This window comes from Equus asinus, chromosome 15, assembly GCF_041296235.1.
Source record: "Equus asinus isolate D_3611 breed Donkey chromosome 15, EquAss-T2T_v2, whole genome shotgun sequence".
Taxonomy (NCBI): Eukaryota; Metazoa; Chordata; class Mammalia; order Perissodactyla; family Equidae; genus Equus; species Equus asinus.
Genome location: NC_091804.1, coordinates 32,892,033 through 32,919,697, shown reverse-complemented (window position 1 = coordinate 32,919,697; position 27,665 = coordinate 32,892,033). Strand labels below are relative to the sequence as shown.

Genomic DNA, 27,665 nt, shown 5'->3' with positions numbered 1-27,665 from the left:
GGTGCCCTACAGGGCTTCATGCAGTGTTCTGCATATAGTCATGGCTCAGGAAAGACTTTTTGGGGGGTGATGTCCCACCAAAACCTGAAAAGTCTTTCTCCACTTCTTTCTGGGTGCAGGGGCATGAGTGATGCCCATGCAGTCTTTGCTCCCAGTCCATTAGCTCCAAGGCAAGCTGGCATGGGCACCTCACAAGTAACTATAATAATAATCATTTAGTGATTTACTCAGTGCTTGATGTGTATTATCTTATTTAATCTTTGTCACTTCTCTGGGAAATGTCTAACTCTATTCTCACTTTGCCTGTGAGAAAAACATGTCTTGGAAAGGATAAGTTATTAATATTATGCTGTTTGAAACCTTTGACTGGAGGCTTTTCACTGTACTTTTCTCTTGTTATCCAGGGGTACCATCGACCTCGGCACTACATTGCAACTCAAGGTAAGCACTCTCCTTTTCCTCTAAAGGGCCCTTGCCCTTCATTGGAGGAGAGGAATGAGCTACGGGCAAAGAAGTCACATAAGAGTAGGGCTGGAGAGTTTCCAGAGGTCCTTGGGATTGTTCATTTGTTTCTTTGGGAAGGAAGGAGGTGACAGGTTCACCTATAGTGGGGAGGGACATGAGTAAGAGAGGAAGGAGGTGTCATTAGAAAATAATCAGGCAGGATGGACCAAGAGCATCAGCCTCAGGCATGGGCCGTCAATATCTACCATCCAGAACTGGAGCGGTCAGTGCCTTATCTCCTCAATGGGTGTGTGCCCAGAAGAGAGAAGCAGTCAACTGTCCTAGAAAGCATCTCGCCAGTATGTTTTCAGAAGGCTTAGTATTGATCATACCTCTCAAACCCTTCTGGGAGGAAATCCTGTGGATAATTATATATGTGGACAGTGACTTATGTGTAAGGATTCTCTTCACCGTGTCATCTATGACAGGAAAAAAGTGGGAAATCTTAAATGCCCAACAACTGGTAGATTGATTAAATAAAGTGTGATACTTCCATATTACAGAAAATTATGCAGCTATGAAAAATGTCATGCTTGGTAAGAATTGTTAAGGGCATGGGAAAATGCATATAATATATATGATGCTTATTACAGTAAATGCCTACATATACATATATTCACAGAAAAACGGCATTGAAAATTTTATATCAAATACAGGTATGACTCTTGTAATTTTAAAAATGATGACTGCCCAAGACATTGAAAGAGGAATTTCCCGGAAAATTACTTTGGACTCTGAGATCCTATCTCCAATTTCTTATCTACTTTTTTTCCTCCTTTCTGTTTTTGCTCTCAGCATCTGGCTCCTGGCAGTTCTCTGTCCTCCTACCTTCCACACCCCAATTTCCTTCCTGTCTCTCACTGAGATTCTGCAGCCCAATTTTTGAAAATTCCCTTAAGCTATATTATTAACCTGTAATATAGTCCAGATAAGGTGAAGGGTCAGCAGAAAAGTGGGGCTAGTGAAAAGGGTCTGAGCAGAAGGACAAGAGAAGGAAGCTGTCGGCATTTCCCATGGATGCTGCAGACTTTGCAAGTTTGGAATGTGGCTTTTGTTATCCATACTCCAACTTCACATGCCTCAGGCCCCAGTGTCAGTTACTCGAGTGTCCTAGTGAGGATCACCTGGCCTCACTCTTGCTCACCTGGGTGGAGCCTTGACTGACCAACCAGCCAGGACAGCCTCTTGGCTGCTTCCTGAACTCACAGTCTTTGACCCTGTCACCTTCTCTGTTGGCAGGTCCAATGCAGGAGACTGTAAAGGACTTTTGGAGAATGATCTGGCAGGAGAACTCGGCCAGCATCGTCATGGTCACAAACCTCGTGGAAGTGGGCAGGGTAAGCCCCTCTTGCAGTTACCTGGATAGAGGATGCTGGCATTGCAATCCTGAGCATCTCTCTGTTCTGTGCATCGTGCCAAGTGCCTCCTATTCAATATTTCACCCTCACAGCAACCTACAAGGAAGAAATCCCCCTCCTATTTCATATTCTAGGAATTTTCTTTCCCTTCAAATCCCCTCATCCCTTTCTTCACCCTCACTCTCCGTTGATAACGTCATCTCGTACAGTTTGAGGAAATTAAAGCCATCAGATGTGAACTCTCTCATCTTCACCCCTACTTGTATCTACAGCCATCTTCTCATTCTTCCTCTCTATTATCAGGTTGAACCGTAAAAAGTGGCTGTTTTTGTTGACCCCAAATGATAGAATATTGGCCATTTCTTATGGCTCAGCCTCATATGATGAATGAAATGACTTTTGCCCTTTCAAATGTAAGCCTGGTGCCTTACAAAACAGATTCTGCTCGAGAGTTTTCTCATCTTCCCCCTTCACTTGAAAAATAAATCTCTTTCTCGTTGCTAGATTATTCCCCTCAGCATACAAACATGCTGAGTACTTTGCCTCTTAAAAAGATAGAACAAGCAAACAAAGCTGATTCTCTTGTCCCCACTTTTCTGCCAAATTCTAAAGACTCACACACAGGCTCTGTTTCTTCAACCCAACATAGTGAGATCATCACCCACTCCATTCCACCCATAGTGATACCGTCAATATTACCAGCATCCTTCATGTTGACAAGTCCAACAGCCACTTCTCTCTTCTCATTGTGCTCAACCTTCAGCAGCATTTGACCATGTGCTACCTGCTCTTCCTCCCCTGACCCCTAAACCTTCATATTCTTCAGGGTTCAGGCCTTGGTCTCCCCCTCTGCTCTATCTCGACTCTCTCCCCCGTGGTCCTTAGCTACTCCTAGGGCTTAGAAATGGGACTGCAATTCTCAGCTCGCTTCTGCCTACTTGGTAAACTGTGGCATGTGGGTGGGTGGGCTGCTGGGTTTAGAGGCAGGTGCACAAACAGCAGACTTAAGAGGGCCTCTCTCCTTATCATGTGAGCTAACTAAAGAGTGGGCAGGTAAGTTTTTGTCTTAGCAAGAGTCAGCTAATCCATGAAAATAGAGTCCTGGCCTCCAGGATCATGGGAATCAGAGAATCTGGGCTGTCAGTCGTAATCCAGGAAAAAGGGATGGAGACCTCATGACCTCATAGGAATTCAGGGCCAGGAGAGACTTTATCCATGAGCCCACTCTTTTCTAGTCCATTCCCCAGTTTTACAGATGAGGAAACAGACCCAAGGGAGTGGAGTAACCACCCTGAAGTCACCCAGCCAGAACCTGGCCGTGATCTCTCACTCTTGACTCTCATTTTAGTGCCCATGGTACCTCCACTCAGGACTGCTCCCCCAGGGACAGAGGCCCAGGGTGTGGCTACTTTGGACAAAAAGGCCAGCCTAGGATATAAGAATTCAGAGGCAAATGCTGTAACATATCCTACATTGGAGACAGATTCCCCTGATGGATGGATCCTGAATCTAATTTGGATTTGGGGAGGAGACAGGAGAGCAATCTCTTAATGGAACTCCTGCTAGGAGCCAAGCACTGTGCCAGAGGCTTATTGTGCATCACTCCATTTTCTCTCCCAACAATTGTACGAGGCAACGTTGCTGGTAATTATTCAGACGGCCTGCCTCTGCATCCTGGCTCCGTCCCTCAGTAACAATTGACCTTGAGCAATTTTCTTGGCTTCCCTGTGCTTCCAATTCCTCATCTGTAAAATGGGGATGATGATAGTATCTACTTCATAAGGTTGTGGTGATAGTAATTAAACTAATACATGTAAAGTGTTTGTAGAAGACATAGTAAGCAGTGTTAGACATGGTAAGCAGTCAATAGTGTTAGCTATCATTATTAATAGGAAGCTGAGGCTCAGAGAGGTTTTAGCACTTTCTGGAAGCTACACAGCAACTGAGTGTTAGATCCAAGCGATGCATCCATTTGCCTCCAAAGCCTGTTGTGCTATGCCAGCATTTCCCTAAGTGGGTTCCATGGGATGCTAGTCTGCAGGATGCTTAGTGAGCAGAGGGTTCCATGGTTAAATACGTTTGGGAAATGCTGCGTACTCTTTGCCCCTTTTGGAGAGTCATAAAACACATTAGCCTGAGCACATGAACCGAGCTGAGTGGTCCTGTAGCAAAGCGGCCTGTTTAACTTGTTTAATCCAGCATTTCCCAAACTCATTTGACCACAAAACCTTTTTTTGTTTGTTTTTTTGTTTCTTGTTTTTTTATCTAACACCTATTAGCACCCAGCGGAACACACTGTGGGAAATGCCACTCTGGGCCGCGCGGCGTCCCCCGGAATGGTAATGCTTTTGTTCTTTTAAGGGGAAAACAATGATGATCTCTTCTTCCTCCTGTGGACTGTGGCTTAGAGTCAAACGTGGGATTAGCTTGTTCATAGCGTCTGCACCCACCGCCCGTGCAGAGAGTGGTTGCACAGACTTCCCTTTGAGGCCAGCACTTGCTGTCCTTTCCCCAGCTAAGAGCCTTCGCCTTCCAGCCCCCAAATACCACTTGTTAATAATGTCCCCTCCCAACCACTTCTGCTTTCACCTCCTCACTATATCCCAGCTTTTATTCTCATCTCTGCTCAGCTAACGTGACTCAGCTGCCCCAGCCCTGATAGAACAGAACAAGGACCCAGACAAAAGTGGAAACTGGCCACTGACCTTGGACAAATCGCCAAACCTCCAAACTTGAGTATTATTTTCATCTATACAATGGGGCCAACACTACTTGCCTGTCTCACCTAGATCTATTTGATCACTTAGTGTGATAATCGGTTTGAAAATTGTACGGAGCTCTGCAAAAGAAGGTACTACCATTATTCTTGATGGCTCCAGTTCCTCTGGGACTGAGCTTGGCCCTGTGCACTTTGCTGATCCCTGGCCAGATGAGAACCCCTTGGACTGAAATTCCACCGAAGTAGCCCTTGGGTTTATTTGAACGGGAAGACCAGATGAAGCCGCTGTTCACCCTCAGCCGCCTGCTCATACGTCCTCATCTCTGTCCTTTCTCACAGGTGAAGTGTGTGCGCTACTGGCCAGATGACACAGAGGTCTACGGAGACATTAAAGTCACCCTGATCGAAACAGAGCCCCTGGCAGAATATGTCATACGCACCTTCACAGTCCAGAAGGTAAATTTCCCTGTGGCTGTTGGCAGCCTGTCCACTAGGCAATCCGGCTTGTTTGTTCATTCAGGATGCACGGTGAGCAAGGGTCTGCTCTGCGCCCATTCTGTGCTTGGCATCAGGGAGAGGTCAGCAATCAAGTTAGACGTGGATCCTGCTCCAAAGGATCTCACCTTTAGCAGAGGGACAAACAGAATTCAACAAACAAATAAATGGCATAATGACGCATGGTGGTAAAAGCCACAAAGAAACATGCCACCAGTGGAGACAGGAAGATGAGGGGGTCAGAGAGGGCCTCCTGGAGGAGGAGGCATTTAGGCAGACAAAGAAGGATGAGAAGCAGCCAGCCAAGGGAAGAGCGGCAGGGATATCCTCCCAGGCAGAGGGAAAGAAACGTACAGCATCGAGAGGAAAGAAGATTTTTGATGTGTTCTAGGCCTGTGGTTCTCAACTGGGGGTGGCTTTATCCCACAAGGGACATTTAGCAATGCCTGGAGACAATTTTAGCTGTCCAAACTGAGGAAGGAGGGATGCTACTGGCATCTAGTGGGTAGAAGCCAGTGATGCTGATAAACATCTTACAATGCACAAGATGGCCCAGCCCCCAGCAACAAAGAAAGATCAAGTCCAAAATGTCAACAGTGTTGGGGTTGAGAAAGTCTGGTCTAGGTGTGGAAAGGAGGTCAGGGTGGCAGGAGTTGGATGAGCAAGAATGAGATAGCAAATTATTATTATCATTTATAATTTAGTTATTATTGAATCATTACTGTTATAATGATAATTAACATTTATTGAGCACCGACTAAACCAGGTGCTTTTCTAAGTGCTTTGCATAACTTAACTCGTTTAATCCTCCCAACAGCCCCTTGAGGTAGGCACTGTTATTATTCCCATTTTACAGATGAAAAGAGTTAGGCACAGAGTGTTTCAGTCCCTTGTCCGAAGTTGCCCAGGTGCAAGGTGGCTGGACCAGGAGTCCCACCTCAGCCACTGACCTGAAGCTCATTGTCACTTCCACCACACCATAGCTGCCATTTTCTAAAGCAGTGGCATTAATGGACCAAGTGGCCACAGGCCTGAGGATGCAGAAGGCCTGGGGCCTCACTGCCTTGAGAGCTGTGCCCTTGAGTTTGATAGGTCCTCATGAAGGTCAGAGCAGGCACGTGCACAGGGCCGTTCCTGCGAGCATGGTTGTGTGCAGGACACACTGCTCCCAGCAGCTCGCCCTTCAACCCCCATGCTCCTGAAGGCCTGCGTCTGCAGACTCAGGTGAAGACCCAGGAGGGAAGGGCAACCCTCCACTCTGAGGAGGAAAACAACAAGTACATCCATGTGATCTTAGATTGGGTTCCTTAGAAGCAGAGGCTGAGACAAGGATTCAGGTGCACGTGGAGTATCAAGGGAGCGCTCTCAGGAGAAACTTGTAAGAGATGGGGAGATGCAGGAGAAGAAGGGGGAAGGGGCCAGGCAAGGACAGAGTCTCCAGCGAACTCTAGCCTAGGCCTGATCCACAGGGGCCTCCGGAGCATAAGCCACAACACAGATTGGCTCCCTTGAGGCAACAGGGCCAGACTTTTGCACCATCATGTCAATCAGCCCAGTGACTGTGGACCAGCCACTGAAGGGCAACCTCTAGGGTGAGCTGGCTCCTGTCAGCTGAGGGTGCTTCTCCAGAAAAGGGGGCATGTATGAGTCACTAGCCATCAACACTCCTACAGCTAAGGTCTGGGACACAGCGCAGCAAAGAGGATCTGAACAGGACACTGATCTTGTCTACTGCACACACAGTTAGTACAGGAATGAGAGGAGTGACTGGGGACGTGGTGGCCCTTCTTGGGCCTCGGACCCTGAGCAGGGAGGCCTTGCAGAATTGCAGCCAGCCCAGCGTATTGAGGAGTCTGTAGTTCTTTCTCCGAGTGTCATCTTGTTTTTCTTCCAAACCATCACAAGGGAAGCTATTACTCATGAGAAGACACCCTTAGAAGACCCCACGGGCCTCGGAGGATTAGTTCAACGTGGCCAGCCTTTCCACAGCACACGGGTGGGCGCTAGGCAAACAAGGCCCAGGTTATTAGCTCCAGATCAGTTCCCAAGATAGAGACCCAGAAATAATAAACAGGAAGTGTTGTCTGCCCTTGAAGAGAGTGCAGTCCCATTGGGGAGAGAGGGCTCTTGATAAACAGTCACAGCACAGGTGGTGAGGGCTCACTCAACAGCTCCCAAGGCTGAGCTGATGTGGAGGATGGAGTGAAAAGCTCCAAGTATTCTCGAAGCTGTTTTCTCTTCTCCTGCTTCGGTGTCTTAATCTGGGCCTTTGTTCACTCCCACCTGGACTTCGGCAGCAGCATCTCCTAACAGGACTCTCTGCCTCTGGTGTTGCCCCCTGTCTCCCTTTGGATTTCTGAGAAGCAGAGCCTGAGGCAAGGATTTGGGTGCCCTTGATGGTGTGTTGAGGGAGAGCTCTGAAGAGTAGAGGAGTGAGTCTGGCAGGACAGGGCAGGGGAAGGAGCCAGCATGGGTGCCTCAGCCTGATGCCACAGGGAGCTCTGGGGCACAGAGCTGATCCCATCTTGAGGCAAGGGGGTCTTTTGAACCCCCATTAGGGTAACCCACCATCCTGGTTTGCCCAGGACAATCCTGGCTGTAGCATTGAAAGTCCCACGTCCTAGGAAACCCCTCAGTCCTGGTCTCTCTAACTCTCTCTCCATCACTGAATGCCAGCTGCCCACCCCCACCCCCACCCCCACGGGAGGTGGCTCCTGTTCAGCTGAGAGCAGTTTTCTGAAGAAGGGGCAACAGAGAGCTGCCTGCAGCCGAGACTCAGTAGCGGGGGTGGGGGGGGGTGCACTGACTCAGAAGCAGGGATTTGGCTGGGCGCCAACCATGTCCTCTACACGGCTGCCCAACACACCCACCCAAATCCATCCTCCGCAGAGCAGCCGCATGGTCCTCCTGAAATGTAAGTCTGACGATGCACTGCCCCGTCTGTGCAGCCATCTGTGCAGCCTCCTCAGAGCTGCCCAGTGCCTCTGGGACAAAGTCCAAGGGCCTTAAAGTGGGATTGAAGGCCTTCCAGGAGCCAGCACCCACTCGGCCTCCCGCTCCCAGTCCCGCTGTCCCTCTGCACCCGTCTTCTACCGTCCTCTGAATAGTCCTGGGCTGCTTGTGAGTCTGTGCACGCGTCATGCAAAGTCCATGCCTTTGCCCGTGCTGTCCCTCTGCCTGAGAATCACTCCATCTCTTCAACTGGGTAGTACTCAGGCATCCGTGTATCATAATGGTTAGGAGTGCAGACCATGGAGCCTGACAGCCGGGGTTCAGACTGTAACTTTACATCTTACTAATTGTGTGACCTTGGGCATGTTACTTAACCTTGTTTAGCCTCAATTTGCTCATCCATAAACTGGAGATAACAATATGAGGATTAAATGAGTTAGTACATTGAAGTATTCAGAAGAGCGACTGGCACAGTCGATGCGTAATAAATTTTAACTATTATTTTCACTATTAATATGTTTCAAGACTCAGGTCAGGCATCACCTCCTCCAGGAAGCCTTCTCTGATTTCTCCTTTCCCCAGATGGGATTAGCTGACACTCCTTTATGCACTTTAACAGAATTATCCACTTAAGAGCCTGCCTCCCTCACTAGACCATGAGCTATTGCAGGAACAGTGACTGTGGCTTTTCTTTCCTCCTTCCTAGTGCCTAACACAAGGCTGGGCACAGATAACCCTCAGTGACTATTCTTTAACTGAAAGAATGAACCATCAGACAGTCTTCCTATTCAGGGCTCTCTCAATATCCACAGGGGATTTGTAAGTAGAAAAAGTGGGTGAGGGACCTGCATAAGCAAAGGCTCAGAGGTGTGACCTGACCATGGGATAGTCAGAGAATGGCCCCGTGGCCTGGCAGGTGTCTATGTGAGGGGCGCTGACCAGGGACAGGGGCACCGCAGAGCCCTAGGCCCCACTGCCCCCATCGGTCAGAGAAGCTTTGCTTTTATTTGTTTCCTATCTTATAATTCTAAGTAAGAATCTAATTAATAAAGAAGTCTGCTCTTTTGTTTTAATTTGAAAGCCCTGCAGACTGTACGCACAGCACTGGGAAACTGGAGGAGCCCAGGCCTCAGCCACTGGCGGCCTCTGTTCCACTGGAAGCAGTTTGAACTTGGTGTTTAAGGCCAACACGTCTCTGAATCTGTTCTGCTGAATATAAGTCCCATAAACCCTATCAAAAGAGGGTCCTCTAGGGGCCAGCCCCTTGGCCGAGTGGTTAAAGTTCCATGCTCTCGGCTTCAGTGGCCCAGGTTCGTGGGTTCGGATCCTGGGTACGGACCTACTCCACTCATCAGACATGCTGTGGAGGCATCCCACATAAAAAGTAGCAGAAGATTGGCACAGATGTTAGCTCAGGGCGAATCTTCCTCACAAAAAACAAAAATGGAAAAAAAAGCTCCTCTGGGCAATCACTGTGGGTGTTATATGCCACCTTGGGAATTCAGAATGTATACTAGCACACTAAAGGCTCTGAGAAGTCCTGCAATAAAGCAATCACTTCCACCTTATTGACTTCCAAAGTCCCCAGACGTAACAAATCACAGAACCACTCTATGCAGTAGCCCCTATTCACCCTTTGGGGAGGCTGGCTCCTCAGTGCAGCAGCTGCCGCTCCCCATGGATGCTGGGCAGGCTAAGTGGGGGCAGCAGCTGGAGGAACAGAGGCCCTTCTCTCCTCAGAAAGGCTACCACGAGATCCGGGAGCTCCGTCTCTTCCACTTCACCAGCTGGCCCGACCACGGCGTCCCCTGCTATGCCACCGGCCTCCTGGGCTTCGTCCGCCAGGTCAAGTTCCTCAACCCCCCCGAAGCTGGGCCCATAGTGGTCCACTGCAGGTAAGTGACAGGCCCCCCCCCTCTAAACAAGGGGGCTCCTGCAGCTCTGCTCTCTCGAGGAGGGAGATACTGTTTTGCCTGTGACATTTCTTCTTCACCTTAAAGACTCCCCTGCCTGTGTCCCTTATGCTCAGCCCTTTCTGATGAGCCCCAGGTCCCAAGGTCTAACTGCAACAGTAATAGTAGCAGTAGCAGTCATTGTTATTATTGTTAGCCCTGAAATAGGAAAGCCCCCTGGGGAAGTGGGCTTGGCACTGACAGCATCTGCTACAGGTGCACTTGATTCATATCACTTCATCTACTTCTCACCCAACCTTGAGAGGTGGGCGTTATTGTCATTCCCATTTTACAGATGAGAAAAGCGAGGTGCTGAGAAGGTAGACACTGTGCTGGGGCCACACAGGTGTGAAATGGCAGAGCCTGGATCTTTAACCTGCTTTTCTCTGGATGCTTGCCCTCATCTCCTTGACACGGCAGTGGAGTGCCTCGGTGGAAGTGTGCTTCTCCTCATTTCTATTATTTTAAAAATGAATTGCTGGCCTGCAGGATCCTTAATAGAGAGTAAAAGGACAGCGTCAGCTTCACCTTCTTATGAAGAAGAGACATTTTCAGCTGTGACCTAGAAAGTCATATTGGGAATGAGTGGCATGTCTTTGAATCTTCCTAAGTGGAGATGAACTGTCATGACAAGGGCGTTAAGAATTGGAGGAGGGTGGACATCTGGACCTGAAGGCCAGCTAGCCTGTGTGCCCTTTCCTTCCCAATGCCTCTCTTTTCCAATGCGACCTTGGGTCAGGCCTACATGCTGTCACCGGCATGTGGGGCATCTCATCCCCGCCCTGGCGGTGTCCACATCCACCAGGGTCTTGAGTCTGGTCAAGGAGAGGCTCCATAGACTGTAGATGTCTCAGAGCCAGCCCCCTTCTCACACAGCATCCATTCACCCTCCTGCAAGAGCGAGGTGTGAATTAGAAAGCCCAGTTCACAGATGACGCAATTGAGGATTAGGAGGTAATCCTCATCGTACCCCATGGGCTCTTTAAGCATTTTACATGTATTCACTGCTTTATAACACATGACAATCCAAAGACAATAGACCGTTTGCCCCCAAGTCCCACGTCCCAAAGAGCAGCCAGAGCAGGAGTCAGAGAGAAAGGGCCACAATGGCAAACATTCATCAGCCCCTCCTTGCCTGATGGCTCTGTGTTTCTATCTCCTTTGCAAGTCCCCTGAATGCACCTGAGCAGAATGGTACACCCTCCTGAGGCTCTTCTGAAGATTAGATGGGTTGGCTGGCATACACTAGGTGCCTAAGAGAATTCCAGACATATCATAAGCACTTGAAAATATGACTATTCTCTGCCTCTTAATGTTGTCACCCTCCCCCCAACTATTAATCCTTCAGGACAGGAACCATGTCTTACTCATCTTCATATCCCTTCCCCCAGTCCCAGCATCTAGTGCATAATAGGTGCTCAATAAACATTTATTGAATATAAGTAGCAACCATTCATTGAGAAATTGCTATGTAGCCAGGCACAGGGCTAGGCAATTTACGTGCATTTTGCTTTTTAAACATAATTTCATGCAATTTACATGTATTGTGCTATTAATGCTCCATGATGGGTCTATTTATTATCGTCAGCCTCGTTTTATGGAGGAGGGTATTAAAACCCAAAGAGGTTGAGTTCTTTGCCCCAAGTCACACAGCTGATAAGTAGTTGAACCAGGATTTGATTCCAGGGGTCAGATCCCAAATGTGCTTAATTGTTAAATTAATTGATTAAGTGATTAATTGCTACATGACACTGAAATAAACACAGCTCAATGCTCATGAGAACCATTCAGGGAGCCATGTTATACGTGTAAGAAAACAGGCTCACAGGCACCAGGCAGCTTATTCACTGACGGTAGATCCAAGATTCAAAACCGAGGTGGACTGGTTCTTGCCCCTAAAACAGATCAAGGATGAGACTTCAGAGAAGACATGGATGCGGCTCTTCGTGCTCCTTCCTAGACCCCAAGGCCTGCCTGCTGAGTCCCTTCTGGGAGTCTGGATTGGGGGCAGGGTATACTCTGGGCAAAATAGAAGTAAGACTTAACTCAGTTCAAACCTTGAATGAATCCTCTGCTTCCCATGGGTTTACTTTCCAGATTATCGAGGATGGATTTCTAGGGGTTTGCTTTCCAGATTTCTGTGGGTGATGGTCCCCACTGGCCTATCCTCCTTGGATTTATGGTCAGCCAACATTGCTTTTCCTTCCTATTCCATCACTCTTCCTCTTTGCATTTTCCTTTCATTTCCACATTGTGAGACAAAGACACTTGTTTCTATGAAGGAAACAAGATGTGAAAATGCAGCCACAGTGGGCCTCCCTGGTAGTCTGGCCTTCGCTTCCAAAACCATGCGCATTTAAGGCAAAGGTTCTTCTATTTGTCTCTGTCCAGCGCCATGATTCTGAAACCCAACATTGATCTTGGAAGGGCTGGCTGGGGTCCATGTGGTCCCATTGAGTTCTTCTGCTGTTTTGTACTTGGTCTGAGATGCTCCTAAAGGAAGCCAGAGGTGATCAGAATCGAGTATGTGTCAGACTTGATACCGGAACAGGGTCTCAGGACCGTCAGCTGCTCCAGTTTACTGAGGCTCCTGCCTCGTGATCCTGGGAAATGGGATCAAGTGGAGCCAAACCCAGGGCTTGGGACATGTGCCTCTAGAGTCACTCTCTGCCTTTGGGACAGTTCAGAGGATCTGGTTTCTGCCCCCTCACTAACTCCTCTCTGTTGTCTCTCATTTCTCCTTCCTTGCTTCCATCCATCAACCCATTTGCTGAAGAAGACAGAAGAAAGAGAGAGATGAAGGGAAGTGGGGGTGGAAGGGGAAAGGAAGGAAAGAGATGCTTATCAGGCATCTCCAGTGTGCCAGGAACCATGCTAGATACCCTAGAGATGGATTAGCTTCAGCCATAAGGTGAGAGACTGCACGCATGCGTGTTGTGTACACTGCGTTATGTGCTATAACGATTATTAAGAGAAGAAGTACAAGAGCAAAGACTCTGGAGCCAGACTGCCTGGGTCAAAGTCCCAGCTCCACCACTTACCAGCTGGGTGACCTCGGGCAAGGTAAGCGCTCTGTGCCTCAGTTTTGTCGCCTATGAAATGGAGTAAGAAACTTCCCAAAAACCTTATGAAAGAATGAATAGGTCACATTGGTGAAGCACTTAGAACAATGTCTGGCACTGTGTAAGGGCTAAATGAGCATTTGCTACATGAGTACAACAAAAATAAGCCAGTCCTGTTTAAAAAAAAAGCCCCCAAAGGCAAGCATCACTCTCCCATTTTACAAAAAGAGAACTGAGGCTCTGAATTTAGTCACTTGCTCAGGATCTCCTGGTAGCATTGGCATTCAGATTGTTCTGTCTGACATCTACAGTAGACTGCCTCTCTGCAGGGTCCTCGGGGACAGGGCTGAATGGGAGGGACCTCCCCAGGGCTGGTTTCACCCCAAGGTCCCTAACACAGACCCCTGTCCTCTCTTCCAGTGCTGGAGCTGGGAGGACTGGTTGCTTCATTGCCATTGACACCATGCTTGACATGGCCGAGAATGAAGGGGTGGTGGACATCTTCAACTGTGTGCGCGAGCTCCGGGCCCAGAGAGTCAACCTGGTGCAGACGGAGGTGAGTCCTGGGGGACTGAGCCGCCGGCCACCTGCAGCCCCGGCCAAGGAGAAGCATGGTAGAGCAGAGAGACCCATGCTCTGGGGGAGGCATCCTTAGAAAGGGTCCTGGGTGTGGGAGAAATGAGAGGGAGTGAATCGTGGATTGCTGTGATGAGACCACCATAGAAACTAGGACGTTCCTGCCGACCCTAAGGGTTCGCAGTGCAGGGATTTCCACCAATGAGGAGTGGTGGTAAGTGCCCCGTCTCTGACAGCAGGCAAGCAGGGACTGAATGACAACTTTTAGGAGTTCTTTGAATAGTATTCGTACCTGGAGTGAAGGAGAAGAGAGATAGGGAAGGATTGGCATTCACTGAATGTCACTGCAGAAATGGCTGAATCAACAGTTAGTGAGTACTTGCCTGGGATTCTGGAGATTTCTAAAGAGATAACACACAGCCCCTGCCCTTGAGAGAGAGGCAGACCTTCGGACATCCCTCTGGTCCAGTGAGAGAGCCCAAGACCCGAGAGAAATGGGAGAGGTTCGTCTTTATTGCTGAGCACCCTACTATGTGCCAGGCACCATGCTAGGTCCTTTGTACTCAGGCTATTGCTTCCACTCCTCACAACAAGCCTATGGGGTAGGTTCTACTGGTATCCCCCCTTTACAGATGAAGAAACTGAGAAACTGGGTCCCCGAGGCTCACGCAGGCAGATGGTGGTTGACCTTGGGTCCATGTGACCCCAAGGCCCATGCTCTTTCTCCTGAACCGTGCTCTCTCGCTGGGCAGCCTTTTCTGCCTGCGCTCCTCCTCAAAGCCATGGTCTGTTATTCCTTTAATGAGTACATGTTCTGGTTCTAGTGAAGGCTGTGGGTGCCCAGGTAGTCAGAGCTGGAGCCAACAAGGAGCCGCATCCATCATCTTCCCTGCAAAGGGAAATTACCCCCGGCTTTGAGCATCACCAGTCACTGCTGGCTCTGCGGGAATCTTCTCACTTGGAGGCTTATCCACATAAGACCTTGCTGTGGGCCCTAAGCCAGCTGCGACAGACCAGTCTTCTGGCTTCTTGGTGAGGCTCCTAAAGCCAAGAAGTGGCTTTGTCTCTTCCCAGGTACATGCACACAGAAGGCAGTCTCGTTGGCTGGCGTTAAACATGTGGACCTTGCTGTCTGGTGGGGGAGACAGACATTCAAATAGTTTATCATGGTGCATCTGGATAAGCATTAGGTATAAAGAGATGGGCCAAGTTCTGCAGGAGAACAGTCACTCAACAAACATTTGTTAAGGGCCTAGAAGTAACAGCATCAACTCCTACTTGGTGGGTTTAGAGAAGACTTTCCAGAGGGAATGAGGCATTGACGGCATAGAAAAGGAGGAGTGATGTTCTGGGGGGAGAGAACAACAGGTGCAAAGAACTGAGATGGCAGAGGGGACGGCACATGTTTCAGGAGCAGATCCTGAGATGAGCATTTGAGCGCAAGTGATTTATTTAAGAGGTGACCCCAAGACATCCTGGTTGGTGAGTGGGGAAATGTGATAGAGAAGGGAAGGCAGTCAAGCTTTTTGACACTATTAGAATGTTTTACAAGCTGTTTAACACTGTGGACACTGAAGCCCCATCCTGCTGGGATCTCTGGGAGATGGCGTGGAACATGCACTTCCGGGTTTCTCACCGAAGGGAGAGGGAACTTGGTTGTTTATCCCCCAGCTCTCCATCTGACATTGCTTGGCGGCTGCTTCCCAGGGCGTTACCTCTTCGGCCCTACTGGATCATTCTGCACACAGCCCAAGTGTGCTTCTGGGACTGGAAAAAAAGCCCTCAGCATGAATCCCAGGTGTTTGCAGTAAGCAGCCTTCAGCAGGTAAAGGTGAAAGCCGAGGGGACGTGGGCAGGACACCAAGAGCACCTGCGTGTCCAGAAGTTTCTAGTTTTTATCAATGACTGTGCTGTTCAATCTTACATAAGGGCCAAAACTCACCATAGCTCGTCAATCACTAAGAAACATGGACATGTGGCCCTTTAGGTTATAGGATAGAAAGCAGGGATTCTGCAGTATAAATCATGCCCATCCTTTACAGCCACAGGAGTAAATGTGGACAGCGAGCTCCCAGGCCACTGCTCTTACCCGGGACCCTACCCCCTCTCCCCTTGGCTTTGCAGGAACAATACGTGTTTGTGCATGACGCCATCCTGGAAGCGTGCCTCTGTGGCAACACCGCCATCCCGGTGTGCGAGTTCCGCTCTCTCTACTACAATATCAGCAGGCTGGACCCCCAGACCAACTCCAGCCAAATCAAAGACGAATTTCAGGTATGAACAAACCCCAGGCCCAGTGACCCAGCCCACTTCAGCAGCACTGAGCACACTCATGGGGTTTTCTTTGTCAGAACTGATATGTGTGTGTGCTTCTCATGTCTGCAGCTCTAGACAGCTGCAGAATGCATTCCAGAACATAAAATGCAGAGCCATGAGCTACTATGAACCAATCACTCAGTGATGGCTGATACTTGTTTTTTACTATGATTGTGTTTTTGAACTGAGGTCTTAATTAGTTCTAGTCCAGGTTGTGGGTGGAGACAAGTTTATACACACAGGTGTGAATTTCATGCTCCTCTGTCCCTGGAGAGACTCAGGTTTTCTCAGTCTTTGTACAATTAGAGTGTGTCCTAAATTCTCACTACTCAAAGTGGGGTCTGGAGACGGGCAGCACTGGCTTCACCTGAGAGTTTATTGGAAATGCAGAATCTTGGGTCTCACCTACACCTCCTGAACAAGAACTTGCTATTTAACAAGACCTCTGTGATTTGCCTGCACATTAAACTTTGAGAAGCACCATCCTAGAGCTCAGCTGAGGCATAGCAGATCTGCACCTTGGAGCCCATATGGTGAGAATGGTGGCAGCTTTGGTCTGGAGGCCTGGATGGGAATCAACGAGTAACGCAAAGCCAGAGTCTAGTCCGTTGTCCCAAGGTCAGTGCCAGGGTCATACTTGGGCAACAGGAGCTGAGAACCAGGCAGGAGGAAGCAAGGAAGCTCCAGGACTTGAGGGAAAACTTCTGGGCCCATGGTTCCACGGGCTGATACCCCAGCCAGGCCACTACCTAAGTACTCCTTCAAACAAGTAGACTTTATTGATTGGGAGTAAGACCCAGTGTTGAATGAGGGAAAGATGGAGGACATGGAGCCCTGCTGGTTGCTCAGAGCATCTAATCTATTGACTGGGCAGTTCAGCTCTGGCTCCATACTTGCAAGACTCTGCAGAACATAGCCCTGAAATTTTCCAGACTTACTAGAGCTTGCCCCTTGGGGGTCTCTCACCCATCCTGAGCAGCTCCTCCAACCATCCTTCTATTCTCAAAAAGCTTTCTCTCTGAGACGAGTGCTGGTAAGATCTTTTCCCTCATTCCATGACACGCCAAGGGGTCTTTAACACCCATTAGGGACTCCCTACCCCTATTCCCTACTTTATGACCTCCTGGCTGGCCCACCCTTTAATGCAGCACTGGCTGAAATGAACAACTTAACTCAAATGGTTGGCAGGTATTGAGAGCCTATGCCTGCACTGTGTGTGGGCATGTTGCCCCTGCAGTCTTCACATCGTGGCGGTGTCACACAGCCCCCGGCAGAGGCTCTCAGTTCCCAGGGCCTGGAGCAGCCAACAGGAGATGATAGAACATCACTGTGGAAGAGAAACAAGTCCTGGGAAAGGGATTGGAGAGCTAAGCTTGGAGGATGGAGATGGGGGTTAGGCTGGGTTTGAATATTGCTATTTCCTCTGTTTGGGGCAACCGTCTGAGTAGTGCCTACCTATCCACCTTGGCACCCTACAGACCCTCAACATCGTGACTCCCCGCGTCCGGCCTGAGGACTGCAGCATTGGGCTCCTGCCCCGGAACCATGATAAGAATCGGAGCATGGATGTCCTGCCTCTGGACCGCTGCCTGCCCTTCCTCATCTCGGTGGATGGAGAATCCAGCAACTACATCAATGCAGCACTGATGGATGTAAGCTGAGCCCTGCTGGGGAAAGCTCCTGGCTGCCATTCCAGGGAAAAGATTTTTCCAAGATGGGGGTGGCTGGACCCCAGGGCACAGGCACACACCCCGCCCCCCACAGCCAGCTTCTCCCTCCTTCTGGTCTTCCTTGTCCCAGTGACATTTGCACCCCTGAAGGCACTAGTCCAAACCTATATGAAAGCTGTGTTCTTGGCTCTTTTACTCCCACAAAAAGCCTAGAAAGAATAGACCTAAAGCTTAAGAGGGGTCCCCTGACACCACAGCGAGGATAGACCACCCAGTCCCGCCTCCTGCTGCCTACAGAACTGACCCTCAGCCTTAAGTTGAGGTCAGGAAACATTCTCGATGCCAGGCCTTGGTCTGGGCCCTGGGAACATAAGATGGTACAGACATAGGTTCTGCCCTCCAGGAGCTCCTGGGCAGGTTCCCAGGTAACTCCTGTGCAGGGGCAAGAATGAGGATGGCACATAGTAGGTGCTCGGTAAATGGCCATCGGACAAGTGATGGGATGCAAAAAGGGAGCATGGAGGGGAAACAGGCCACATTCTTGACTGTTCTGTTGGGGACATTGTCTCCTACTTTCTCAGCATCAAGTCCAAGAAGGGCACTCCTGCCTTGGGCTGATTTGGGATTAGGAAGTCATGTCCCTGCCCCTGTGAGTCCACACTCCAGATTCATATGCTTCCCCTTGGGTCCTCCAGCTACTTCCGGTTACCTTCCCTCCGCCTCCGGGATGTAGAGATGTTTGCAGCAGGATAGATCATCTAGTCTCGTCCTTGCACTTTTCAGCAAAGGAAACTGAGGCCAGAGAGGGAAAGAGACTTGCTTGAGGTCACCCGGAAAGCTAGTGGCAAAGCCAGAACCCAAGAGTTCTGGCTCATGCTCTAGAATTCATTGTTTTAGCCACCCGATGGTTTGCACAATCCTGGAAGATGCAAACATCTTGCCTCCCAAGGCTCAAGACCAAGAACATCATGGCCTGATTGGAAATGAGCCCTTCCAGGTCCCCTCTCAACTCTTGTCTGAGGTCACGTCCACCTAGACCTCCCATCTCACCCAGAACAGGCAGGAATGTGGGGTGCTCTCTCCTGGGTCAAGACCAGCTATGTCTGTGACCTCTGATCCTCCTGAAACTTTCTCCCCTATGGCCCTCAGTGTTGTAGGCAGGGAGGTGATGGGAGGTCAACACCTATCTCAGCTCTGTAGGGGCCTGCCCTGGCCTCTGCCCACAGGGCACACAAGTCCTCCATGGAAACCCTGGCTGTGGATCCAGAAGCAGAGAGTCTTGTCCTGGTCAGATCAAATAGCTGGATGTGGAAGGAAGACTGCTAGCTTTAGCTTAGAGCCTTCCAAGGTCAATGTGTGCATGCATGTGTATGTGTGTATGCATGCCTGTGTGTGTGCTTTTGGGTGGTAAGAGACGGGGTCTGGGGGTGCACCCACACTTCCAGGTTCCTCCTAGCTTTGTCTCCCACTTGTCCCAACTCCCTCTCCCTGCCGTCCTCATCCAAGCAAGGATCAAACATGCTCCTGGCCTCCACTTAGTAGGTTAGATGCTGCCTGGAGTCAAATGCCTTCTGCCAAGCTCTGATGCTGATTCTATTCTCTTTGTCCATGGGGCATTTCTCCTGTGAGCCATCACTGGGGCCTTTGCCTTTCTTACAAAAAAAAAGTCCTTATCTGTATTCCAGCTCAGTCTGTGCATTATCTGGTAACCATAGCAGCTTTGCTTCTAGCAGAAAAATATGAAGTCCTCTGGGTTAATTTTTAATGTTTCCCCTGGTAAAGGATGATGTTATCCATGAAATGGATTGCTGGCTGATCCCTGAAACCCGGCAGGAGCACAGATCAGGAGCATATTTTCAGATAAGGCTTTGTCAGGCGTGCTGGCCTAATAGAGCATTTATCACAGAGACAGGGAAAAAGGAAAGAAAACTAACATTCACTGAGTGTTGGGCACCATGTCGGCCCCAGACTTATACTGTCTCGTTCTGCATTTGGGTATTATTATCCCATTGTCTGCACGAGACACTGAAAGCCAGAGTATTTCCATGACTGTCTCCAGGCCAGCTAGCTCAGAAAGAGTGGAAACAAGGGTCTGAACCCCAAGTCTTTTGACTCTTAAAGCCTAGATTCTTTCCCATGTCTGGAAATGGCTCAAAGACTTGCTATCTGCAGTTAGAATTTGGCTTTTGGGGAAACTAAACAGTCTGCCCTCCCAGACCCCTCTTCTGACCATTCCTCCAGCCAAGAGAAGACAGGACCCCCTAGTACGTATGTGGCGTCCACAGTTGCAAGGCTTCTCTTTTTTGCCACCAGGACACTGAGAGATAACAGAACAGGCAGGCGCTTTATGTCATCTGTTTGGCAGGGTCTCTTGCCAGGGTCTTTCCCATCTTCCTGCTGACTCGTGATTCCACTGAAAACAGCTGTGACTCCCACAGGAACCATCTCTCTAGAAAACATGTTGACAGCATGGGCTATTTCTCAGGTTTCACAAACCACTAATGAAGTAGAGAAGCTCCCCAATATTTCCAAACACCTTCTCACAGGGTAATAAATAGGGCCCAGCTGAAGCTTCAGATGTAGTCCATAGCCACACAGCCCATTTTCTCTGGGCTTCAGTTTCCCATTTGTAACATGGGACTGAATGTATTCACTTGTTTGGTAGACCTGTACTGAGTGCCTAGTATGCCAGCCACGTTGCTAGTGCCAAGGAGGGGGAAGCAAGTCAGGGATGTTTCTGCCCTGCCAGTTGGCTCACAGTCCAGTTCCTGCTTACTGGTCTTTTCCCATGCAAATCTCATTCAATCTATATGAGAGCCATCCCTTTGGAGTGATGATTCCCATTTTCCAGATGAAGAACCTGAGCCTTGGAGATATCCAGTAACTCGCCAGTGCTTAGCCCTGGAAAAGAAAAAAAAAAGCACCCTACAAATGATGCTTGAATGAATGAATGAATGAATAGATGGATGGATGAATGGATAGATGAATGGATGGGTGACTTATAACCTTCAAGTGGCAAAGCTGAGTTTGAACCCCAGGTCTGCCTGACTCTAAAACCTGGGCACCTTCCACTGTCCCATTGGCTCCCAGGACACAGTGTCCATCTTCTGCCAGGCCAGCTTGGCCCTCCTTCCAATCCTGAGGCAGGAATGAGCCTCCTGCAATATAAGCCCCTTCAGAGACTCTCAGGCTTGCTGAGCCGGTCCCTCCTCCAGCATCATGGGCATAGGGACACAGATATCCCTTACATCCCAGGAGGTACCTTAGCCAGCAGAGCAGGAAATCTGCATCAAGAATCTTTCATTTCATATTGTAATAATGATTATTTGCTGAGCTCCAAGACATAAATAATTTATTTGGATAATCCCCATCCGAGTGACACTTTCCTAATGAAATGTCTTAGTTTGGAGCAGAATGAGTTCATTATGAGAAGGTCCCCTTGGCTGCCAGGGCATCCAGAGATAACAGAACAGGCAGGTGCTGTGTGTAATCTATTTGACAGGCTCGGGGGCCTCTGGCAGCCACCCGGACCTCCTCATCATTAGGACATCGCTGATGGATGTGTATTTTACAAAGCCTGTGTTGTTCCTTTGTCAGAGCCACAAGCAGCCCGCCGCCTTTGTGGTCACCCAACACCCTCTACCCAACACCGTGGCAGACTTCTGGAGGCTGGTGTTCGATTATAACTGCTCCTCCGTGGTGATGCTGAATGAGATGGACACTGCCCAGGTAGGAGGAGGCCCAGCCACTGCCCTAGTTGCTCAGATGCTTTAGGGCAACTGTGCCCTAGAGTTGGAGGGAGAGCCCTGAGCAGCAGCACAGTGCTGCCTCTGTCCGACTGCCCTCTGATGGGCACCATCTGGCTGTGAGCACCAAGCAAGCCCATTCAGCTTCTGGCAGAGGCCAGGGGTCCCTTAGCGCTCCCGGGTCCTCTCACTTCCAGCAATGATGCCTCCTGATTATGGGCTTTATCCTGTACCCTCATCCCCAAGGCTAGATTCTGTTGCCCCATTCCCCAGGCACTGGTTCAGGTCTTGCTCCAAATCACGCAGAGCTCAAAATGCCAGGAGGCTACGTCCCCCAGCTCTGAGTGTCTCCAACCCTGCAGAATATCCTGATGTCTGGCCACAACCACCCGCCCTGCGCCCTCCATGATGCAGGCTGCACTGACAGGGCCTAGGACTTGAACCTTAGACCCTTTGCCCACTGACCACCCCACCAAGCTTGGCTTTGTTACAGGGGACCTTTGTGCCCCAGCAGGCTTCATGCCTTAGCCCCTTGGGGTCCAAAAGCTCCAAGCATCATGTGCTGACAGCACATCCCAGTACTTAGGACACAGGACACACGTTGTGGGACAGCTTCTGGCCCCGCCTCCCATGGCAAGGCAGCCATTCTTGGGTGGTGAGAGTGACCTTTCAGGTTTTTTGAAAAGCAATCCTTTCACGATCTTGAAGGAAACTGAGAGTAACTCAGCTCCTTCTGTGTGAGTGCTGGCCTTGTGCAGGCCTTGTGTGAGGATAAAAAAAAATGGATCTGAGCTGCAGTCTGAGCCCTCCAGGAGCTCACAGTCTCGCTACAGAGACAGATGAGCAAATTGTCCCAACCTCTTGTGGCAGCGCTATAATAGAGGTCAGCAGCAAAGTGCTGTGCTGGCCAGGAACAGGGAGCGATTAGTTCTGCCCAGAGGGTGAGGGAAGACTTCAAAAATAAGGTGACTTTGGCCTTGAAGAAGACAGCAGAGATTTGGGCGTGTGGGGGATGAAATAGTTGGGAAAAGGCCTTTCAAGCAGAGGAACAGCAGGGGCCAAGGTAAGGTGGGGTGAATGTGTGTAGGCTGTTTGCAGAACAGATTCTATTGTGGTGTGGCTGGGGCTTGAGGCATGCTGGGAGGACAAGAGAGTGGTGACGCTGGAAAATGCAGCAGGGCCCTGCTTGCAGAGGGCTGCCCATGCTGGGCTAAGGAGCTTGGGTGTTGGCCTGAAACATGGTAAGTGTCAGAATTTTACTTTGTAAGCAACAGAATCCTTTCTTCGAATAAAAGCTTTGATGCAAACCCAGTATATGAAACAGGTATCATCAAGAGCTGCTCATGTTGAAGCAGAGGGGTGGGGTCTAGAGTTCTACCCACACTAGTCTTCTGGCTTCCCCTGATGTCCCTCAAAGTCAGCCACTCTGAGGACCTTTGTGGAACCCCTGGGGTTCCTAGGAGCACAGTTAGAAAATACTTGCCTTACAGAGAGGAGAGATACTGAAGAGTTTAAGCAGTGGTGTGGCAGAGGCAGAGTCCTTGTTAGAAAGGTAAGTCTGGGGACCAGTGAGGAGGAAAAGCTGGAGGAACAACCTGGAAACTAGGAGAGTGGGGAGGAGAATGTTGCAAGTGTGCAGAAAATAAAAGTTGTGATCTGAACTGAGGAGTGGCCAGGAGGCAGGGGAATTGCGGCTGGAGGTGAAAACATTTCCAGAGTTGAAGTCCACAGGTTAGGGAGCAGTTGGATGTGGGAAGTGAATGAGAAGTTGTGGCTGATGGTGGGGTTTCGAGGGTAGGCAGTCCGACATCTGGGATGAGATTGGCCACGGTGGGGAAGCCAGGAGCAGGAGTGGGAGAGGAAGCAGGAAGGTTGGGGAGGCCAGGAGAGGAACAGATTATTAGGGAAGAAAGTGAGTATAACTCAGGATGTGCATGTGGGAGACATTCATGAGGGACTCCATCCACTCATTCTACCGATGTGAGGAGCATCTGCTATTTGCCAGAGCTATTCTAGGTGCATGGAACGCATCAGGGAACAAGGGAGAGAAAGCAAAATAAAATCTCTCCTCCAACTTCTAAAGCAGGGGAGACAATAAACAACAAACACTCTATAATGTACTTAATTATATGTTAGAACGTGGCAAGTGTATGGAAAAAAAATAAGAGGACAGGGTATAAAGATCAGTAGCCTGATTCAGGGCACAGGATACAATTGTCAGAGTGACAAGGTAGGCCCCATCCAAGTGAGTGGAGAAGGTCATATTTGAGTGCAGGCTTGACGGAGGTGAGAGAATGAGCATGTGACCATCGCAAGGAAGACATCCCAGGCAGAGCAGGCAATCCGCACCAAGGTCCTATGGGCACGCACCTGGCACGTTTGAGGAACAGCACAGAGGCCACTGTGACTGGAGCAGAGTGACTGTGGGGACAGCAACAGAAGGTGACACAGAGACACAGATCCTCAGGGGTCATAGGAAGAGCATGGGGTTTTATTCTGAGAGAAATAGGGAGCCATTGACAGGTTTTGAGCAGAGGAGTGACTTGAACAGTAATTTGACTTTTTAAATAAAGCATCCCTCTGGCTATGTGTTGAGAATAGACTGTTGGTGCAGAAAGTTGCGGGGGGGGGGGGGGGACGGTTTCTAAGAATGGAAGCAGAGAACAGAGAAGAGGCTCCTGCCGTACTCCAGGTGGCAGGTGCAGGTGGCTTGAACCAAAGTGATAGCAATGGAGTAGATTCTGGATATATCCTGAAGGTAGACCCAACAAACTATCCTGACAGATTGAATATGGAATCTGAGAGGAAAAGAGGAATCAAGGATGACTCCGTGAGTGAAGTAGAGCCTATGAGAGCCTGTTTGCTGTTCTCTTTTTTCCCACATCCCTTTTTGCAAAACCAGAGCTCAGCCTCCAAGGAAGAGTTTCAAAGAACTTCACCTTGTGACATAGAGAGAATCGAGTCAAAGTCATTGACTACAGCGCCCCCTTCCAGGGTGGGTCCTGGATAAATGAAGATCCTTCAGCCCCAGATGTTGGTACAGCCTTTGAGAAATGATTCTCTAAGAGCAAAAACATCAGGCTCAGAAGTGCCCTGGGGTTGGCTGCCATATGCAGCTGGCAAGCATCCCCTGAAATCAGCAGATGAATAGAGCACTTATTGATATAAATATCATCACTGCAACAGCTGGGCGCCTTGCGAAAATAAACAATGACACAGCGTGAGCATCAGAAAAGCCGCCTTCGGCACCTGGAGGGACGGTTCTTTGAAGTGGCATCAGCATTTGTCTGCCAGTGTGCTCAAGCCAAGGCAGCCACAGCTTTGGCCAGCCCAGCAATACGGACAGATCTGCTCCCAAGAGCACCAATGCCACATCCTGTGGTTAGACTGGGGACCGTAAGGGCTCATGTTGGGGATTGTGGCAGGGCTACCTGTAAGCTGCAGCACAATAAGGTTGAGGAGACGATGAGAGATCCCAGAGTGCCTTATTTTCTTGCACTGCTCGCCAAATCTGTCAGCCTCTGCTCAGAATCCTGTACTACTTCATCCAATCAGCCATCCCCAGCCACAGATATTCTTCCATTCTCGTTGGTGGCTGCTGTTCAAAGATATTAAGAGCAGTGAGGGTTCAAGATAAAGACTCTCAAAGCAACCACATTCAACCTTAGAGATTTTTCTAGCTCTTTGGGACTCCAAAGACCTCTAGTCATATTAGTGGAGCAAAATCCTAGAACCAGAACATCTGGCAAATGACGCTATGGGTTTCCGATGGGTACATCAGAACCTTTTCAATCACACCCAGTAACGCTGGCAAGACCTCTTCCATCTTTGTGGGCTCTGTGTTTAGACCAGAGTCCATGGGGAGCAGACACCAGAAAGAAGCCCTCTTCATGATCATGCCACACCCACCATATTATTTAGAAAGCTCAGGAGATCCTCTATGCCAGCCATGTGGTGGGGCTGTGTGGTAGGTGGAATCATGGCCCCCAAGGATGTCCACATCCAAATCCCCAAACCTATGAATGCGTTATTTCACACGGTAAGAGACTTTGCAGATGCGATGTAGTTAAGGATCTTGAGATGTGTAGAATGTCCTGGGTTATCCAGGTGGGCCCAACATTAGGGTCCTTCTAGGAGGGAGGCAGGAGGGTGAGAGTCAGTGGAAGGCCATGTGACAACAGAAGCAGAAATTGGAGTGGTATGGCCACAAGTCAAGGACTGCTGGCAGCCTCTAAAACTGGAAAAGGTCAGGAATGAATTCTCCCCTAGAGATTCCAGAAAGGACACAGACAGCTCTGCTGACATGCTGAGTTTCACCCCTTAAGACTCATCTCAGATTCGTGCCTGGCAGATAATAAATTTGCATTGTTTTAAGTCACTAAGTTTGTGGTTATTTGTTACAGCAGCAATAGAAAACTAATACAGGCAGTAAAACTGAAACCAGAAATTCAGACTTGGAAGTGGACCCAGTATTTTGAAAGTTTTTATTTCCCAGACTGTATTTATTGCTTTTCTTATATTTTTTCCATAAACGTAACTGCCCCAATGAACTTCTGATCCACAGGCTACATATAGAGCTAGCACGAGATGCTCTTACTCTAGCCCAAAGTCAGAGACTTGGAGTCCTCCACCCCAGGACAATAGCATCCCCCTGACTTTGGAGATAGTGCATTACTTCTCCTGCCAACTTTATGGACCCTGCTTTGGAAACCACTGATGTGACCCAGGTCCACTTCCCCTCATTTTGCAGGTCAGGAAGCTGAGGCCCAGGAAGGGGGAAGGATCTGTCCAAAGTCCCATAGCCCATCAGTGACTCAGGCCCTCAGCCTACCGCTAGGGTTTCTGAAGATTTTTGCCACCATTTAAACAACAGGATTTCCAGGGCCCCAGTGCCTGATCATCACTGACTTGCTGGTACCTGGGAATATGGAGCAGGACAGAATATTCCTTAGTTTAAAACAAACAAGAGCCCTCTAGGTTGTTGAAAAGTTGAGTCACCCAGTTCTAAGTATCCCACTGCGGAAAGGCTAAAGTTTCAGATGATGCAAAGCCAGGTGGAAAGGCGAGGGAGGGTGGGACCAAGAACGATGCCTTCCCGTGGCGCTTCTGGAAGAGAGAGAGGCAAGCTCATCCTCCTGCCAGGAGAAAAGCGGGAGTGATATTTCAGAGATGTCTTTTCCTGTCATTGTACCTGTGGGGCAAATAGCAAGCACTGATATCCCCATTTTTATCTCGGCTTGTGAAAACACAGTCTAACATGCTAGCAAAATGCACAGAACAGCCAAGTCTACGTGCCCGCAAGCCTCAGGTCTGATTTTGCAAGAGGATGTGTTTCTGTCTTACCCAACAGTGGGTAAACCCATAGACTAGTGGAAGTAAAAATGGAACAAGAAGTGTGGGCTCAGGAGACCTCAGTTCAAGCTGTAGCCTTGCCACCTACTTGTTGTGTTGCCTTAAGCCAGTTTCTTAACCTGGCCAATCTCAATGTTATCATCTATTAAATTTGCGTAACCCAGATTTCAGCCAAGATCACTCTATCTTTGAAGATTTAAATAAAATGGGCCCTGTTTCCTATTCCCCATGCTGTGGGAAAGTCCATTGTCCACTGGCAAGATTTCTGGGAATTCCACAGGAGTCCTGTTTTCATGTTCGCTTCTGAGTTCAGGCTTTCCTGAGGGCAGAATGGGGTTCACATCCCAGCAACCCCCATAACGGAAGGTTGAACATCACACATCCTCCTTCTTAACCCCCATCTCGCCTCCCCACCCCTGGCGGGCCGCAGCACATCTTCCTATGACCATGCTGCTCAAACCACTTTCTTCGTCTCTCTACCTTTTCTCCCACTCCTTCCTGCTCAGCTCTTCCACCCGCTCCCCAAAAGTTGTTCCTTTCCGCAGCTGCATAATTCAGCAGTCTTTCTAATACCTCCTTCTATAACCTGCCTCCCACCCACTCTACCTTCCTCTGTAGAGATTCTCCTCAACTCCCACCCTTTCTTCCCCAAAACAAACTTGGATGCAACTGTCATAAGTAAGTTTCCACCCACTACCTGGGGACTGCATTAGTCACCTCGTGCGGCTATTGATTACGGTCCATGTGCCTTTCTCTCTCTGCCCCCTGCTCCACCCCTGCTGCTTCATCCACAGTCTGTCTTCCTTAACTGGCCACAGTGTTAAAGCCAGTTATACGTTTTTGGCTCTTTATAGAATCTACTTAAAGGAATTTTATAATCACTGATCTGAATTTTAAAGCCAATTCAATCCAGGTGACTCTTTTATATTTTTCTATTAAAAATGCTAATTCAGCGTCACCTTT

General features: G+C 49.2%; 1 protein-coding gene across 15 annotated transcripts in view; it reads left to right on the top strand.

The window, feature by feature from the left end:
- The window catches only part of PTPRT (protein tyrosine phosphatase receptor type T), a 1,011,807-nt gene that overhangs the window by 965,466 nt on the left and 18,676 nt on the right, over window positions 1-27,665 (top strand). For 9 of the 15 annotated variants that reach the window (XM_070485956.1, XM_070485943.1, XM_070485942.1 and 6 more), the window contains 9 exons: window positions 405-441; window positions 1,744-1,841; window positions 4,142-4,201; window positions 4,921-5,037; window positions 9,769-9,923; window positions 13,463-13,598; window positions 15,743-15,892; window positions 17,413-17,586; window positions 21,202-21,333. In XM_070485956.1, coding sequence (XP_070342057.1) covers window positions 405-441; window positions 1,744-1,841; window positions 4,142-4,201; window positions 4,921-5,037; window positions 9,769-9,923; window positions 13,463-13,598; window positions 15,743-15,892; window positions 17,413-17,586; window positions 21,202-21,333 — 1,059 coding nt within the window. The remainder of the gene's footprint in view (window positions 1-404; window positions 442-1,743; window positions 1,842-4,141; window positions 4,202-4,920; window positions 5,038-9,768; window positions 9,924-13,462; window positions 13,599-15,742; window positions 15,893-17,412; window positions 17,587-21,201; window positions 21,334-27,665) is intronic. The other 6 variants (XM_070485946.1, XM_070485952.1, XM_070485951.1 and 3 more) reach the window with 1 other exon arrangement.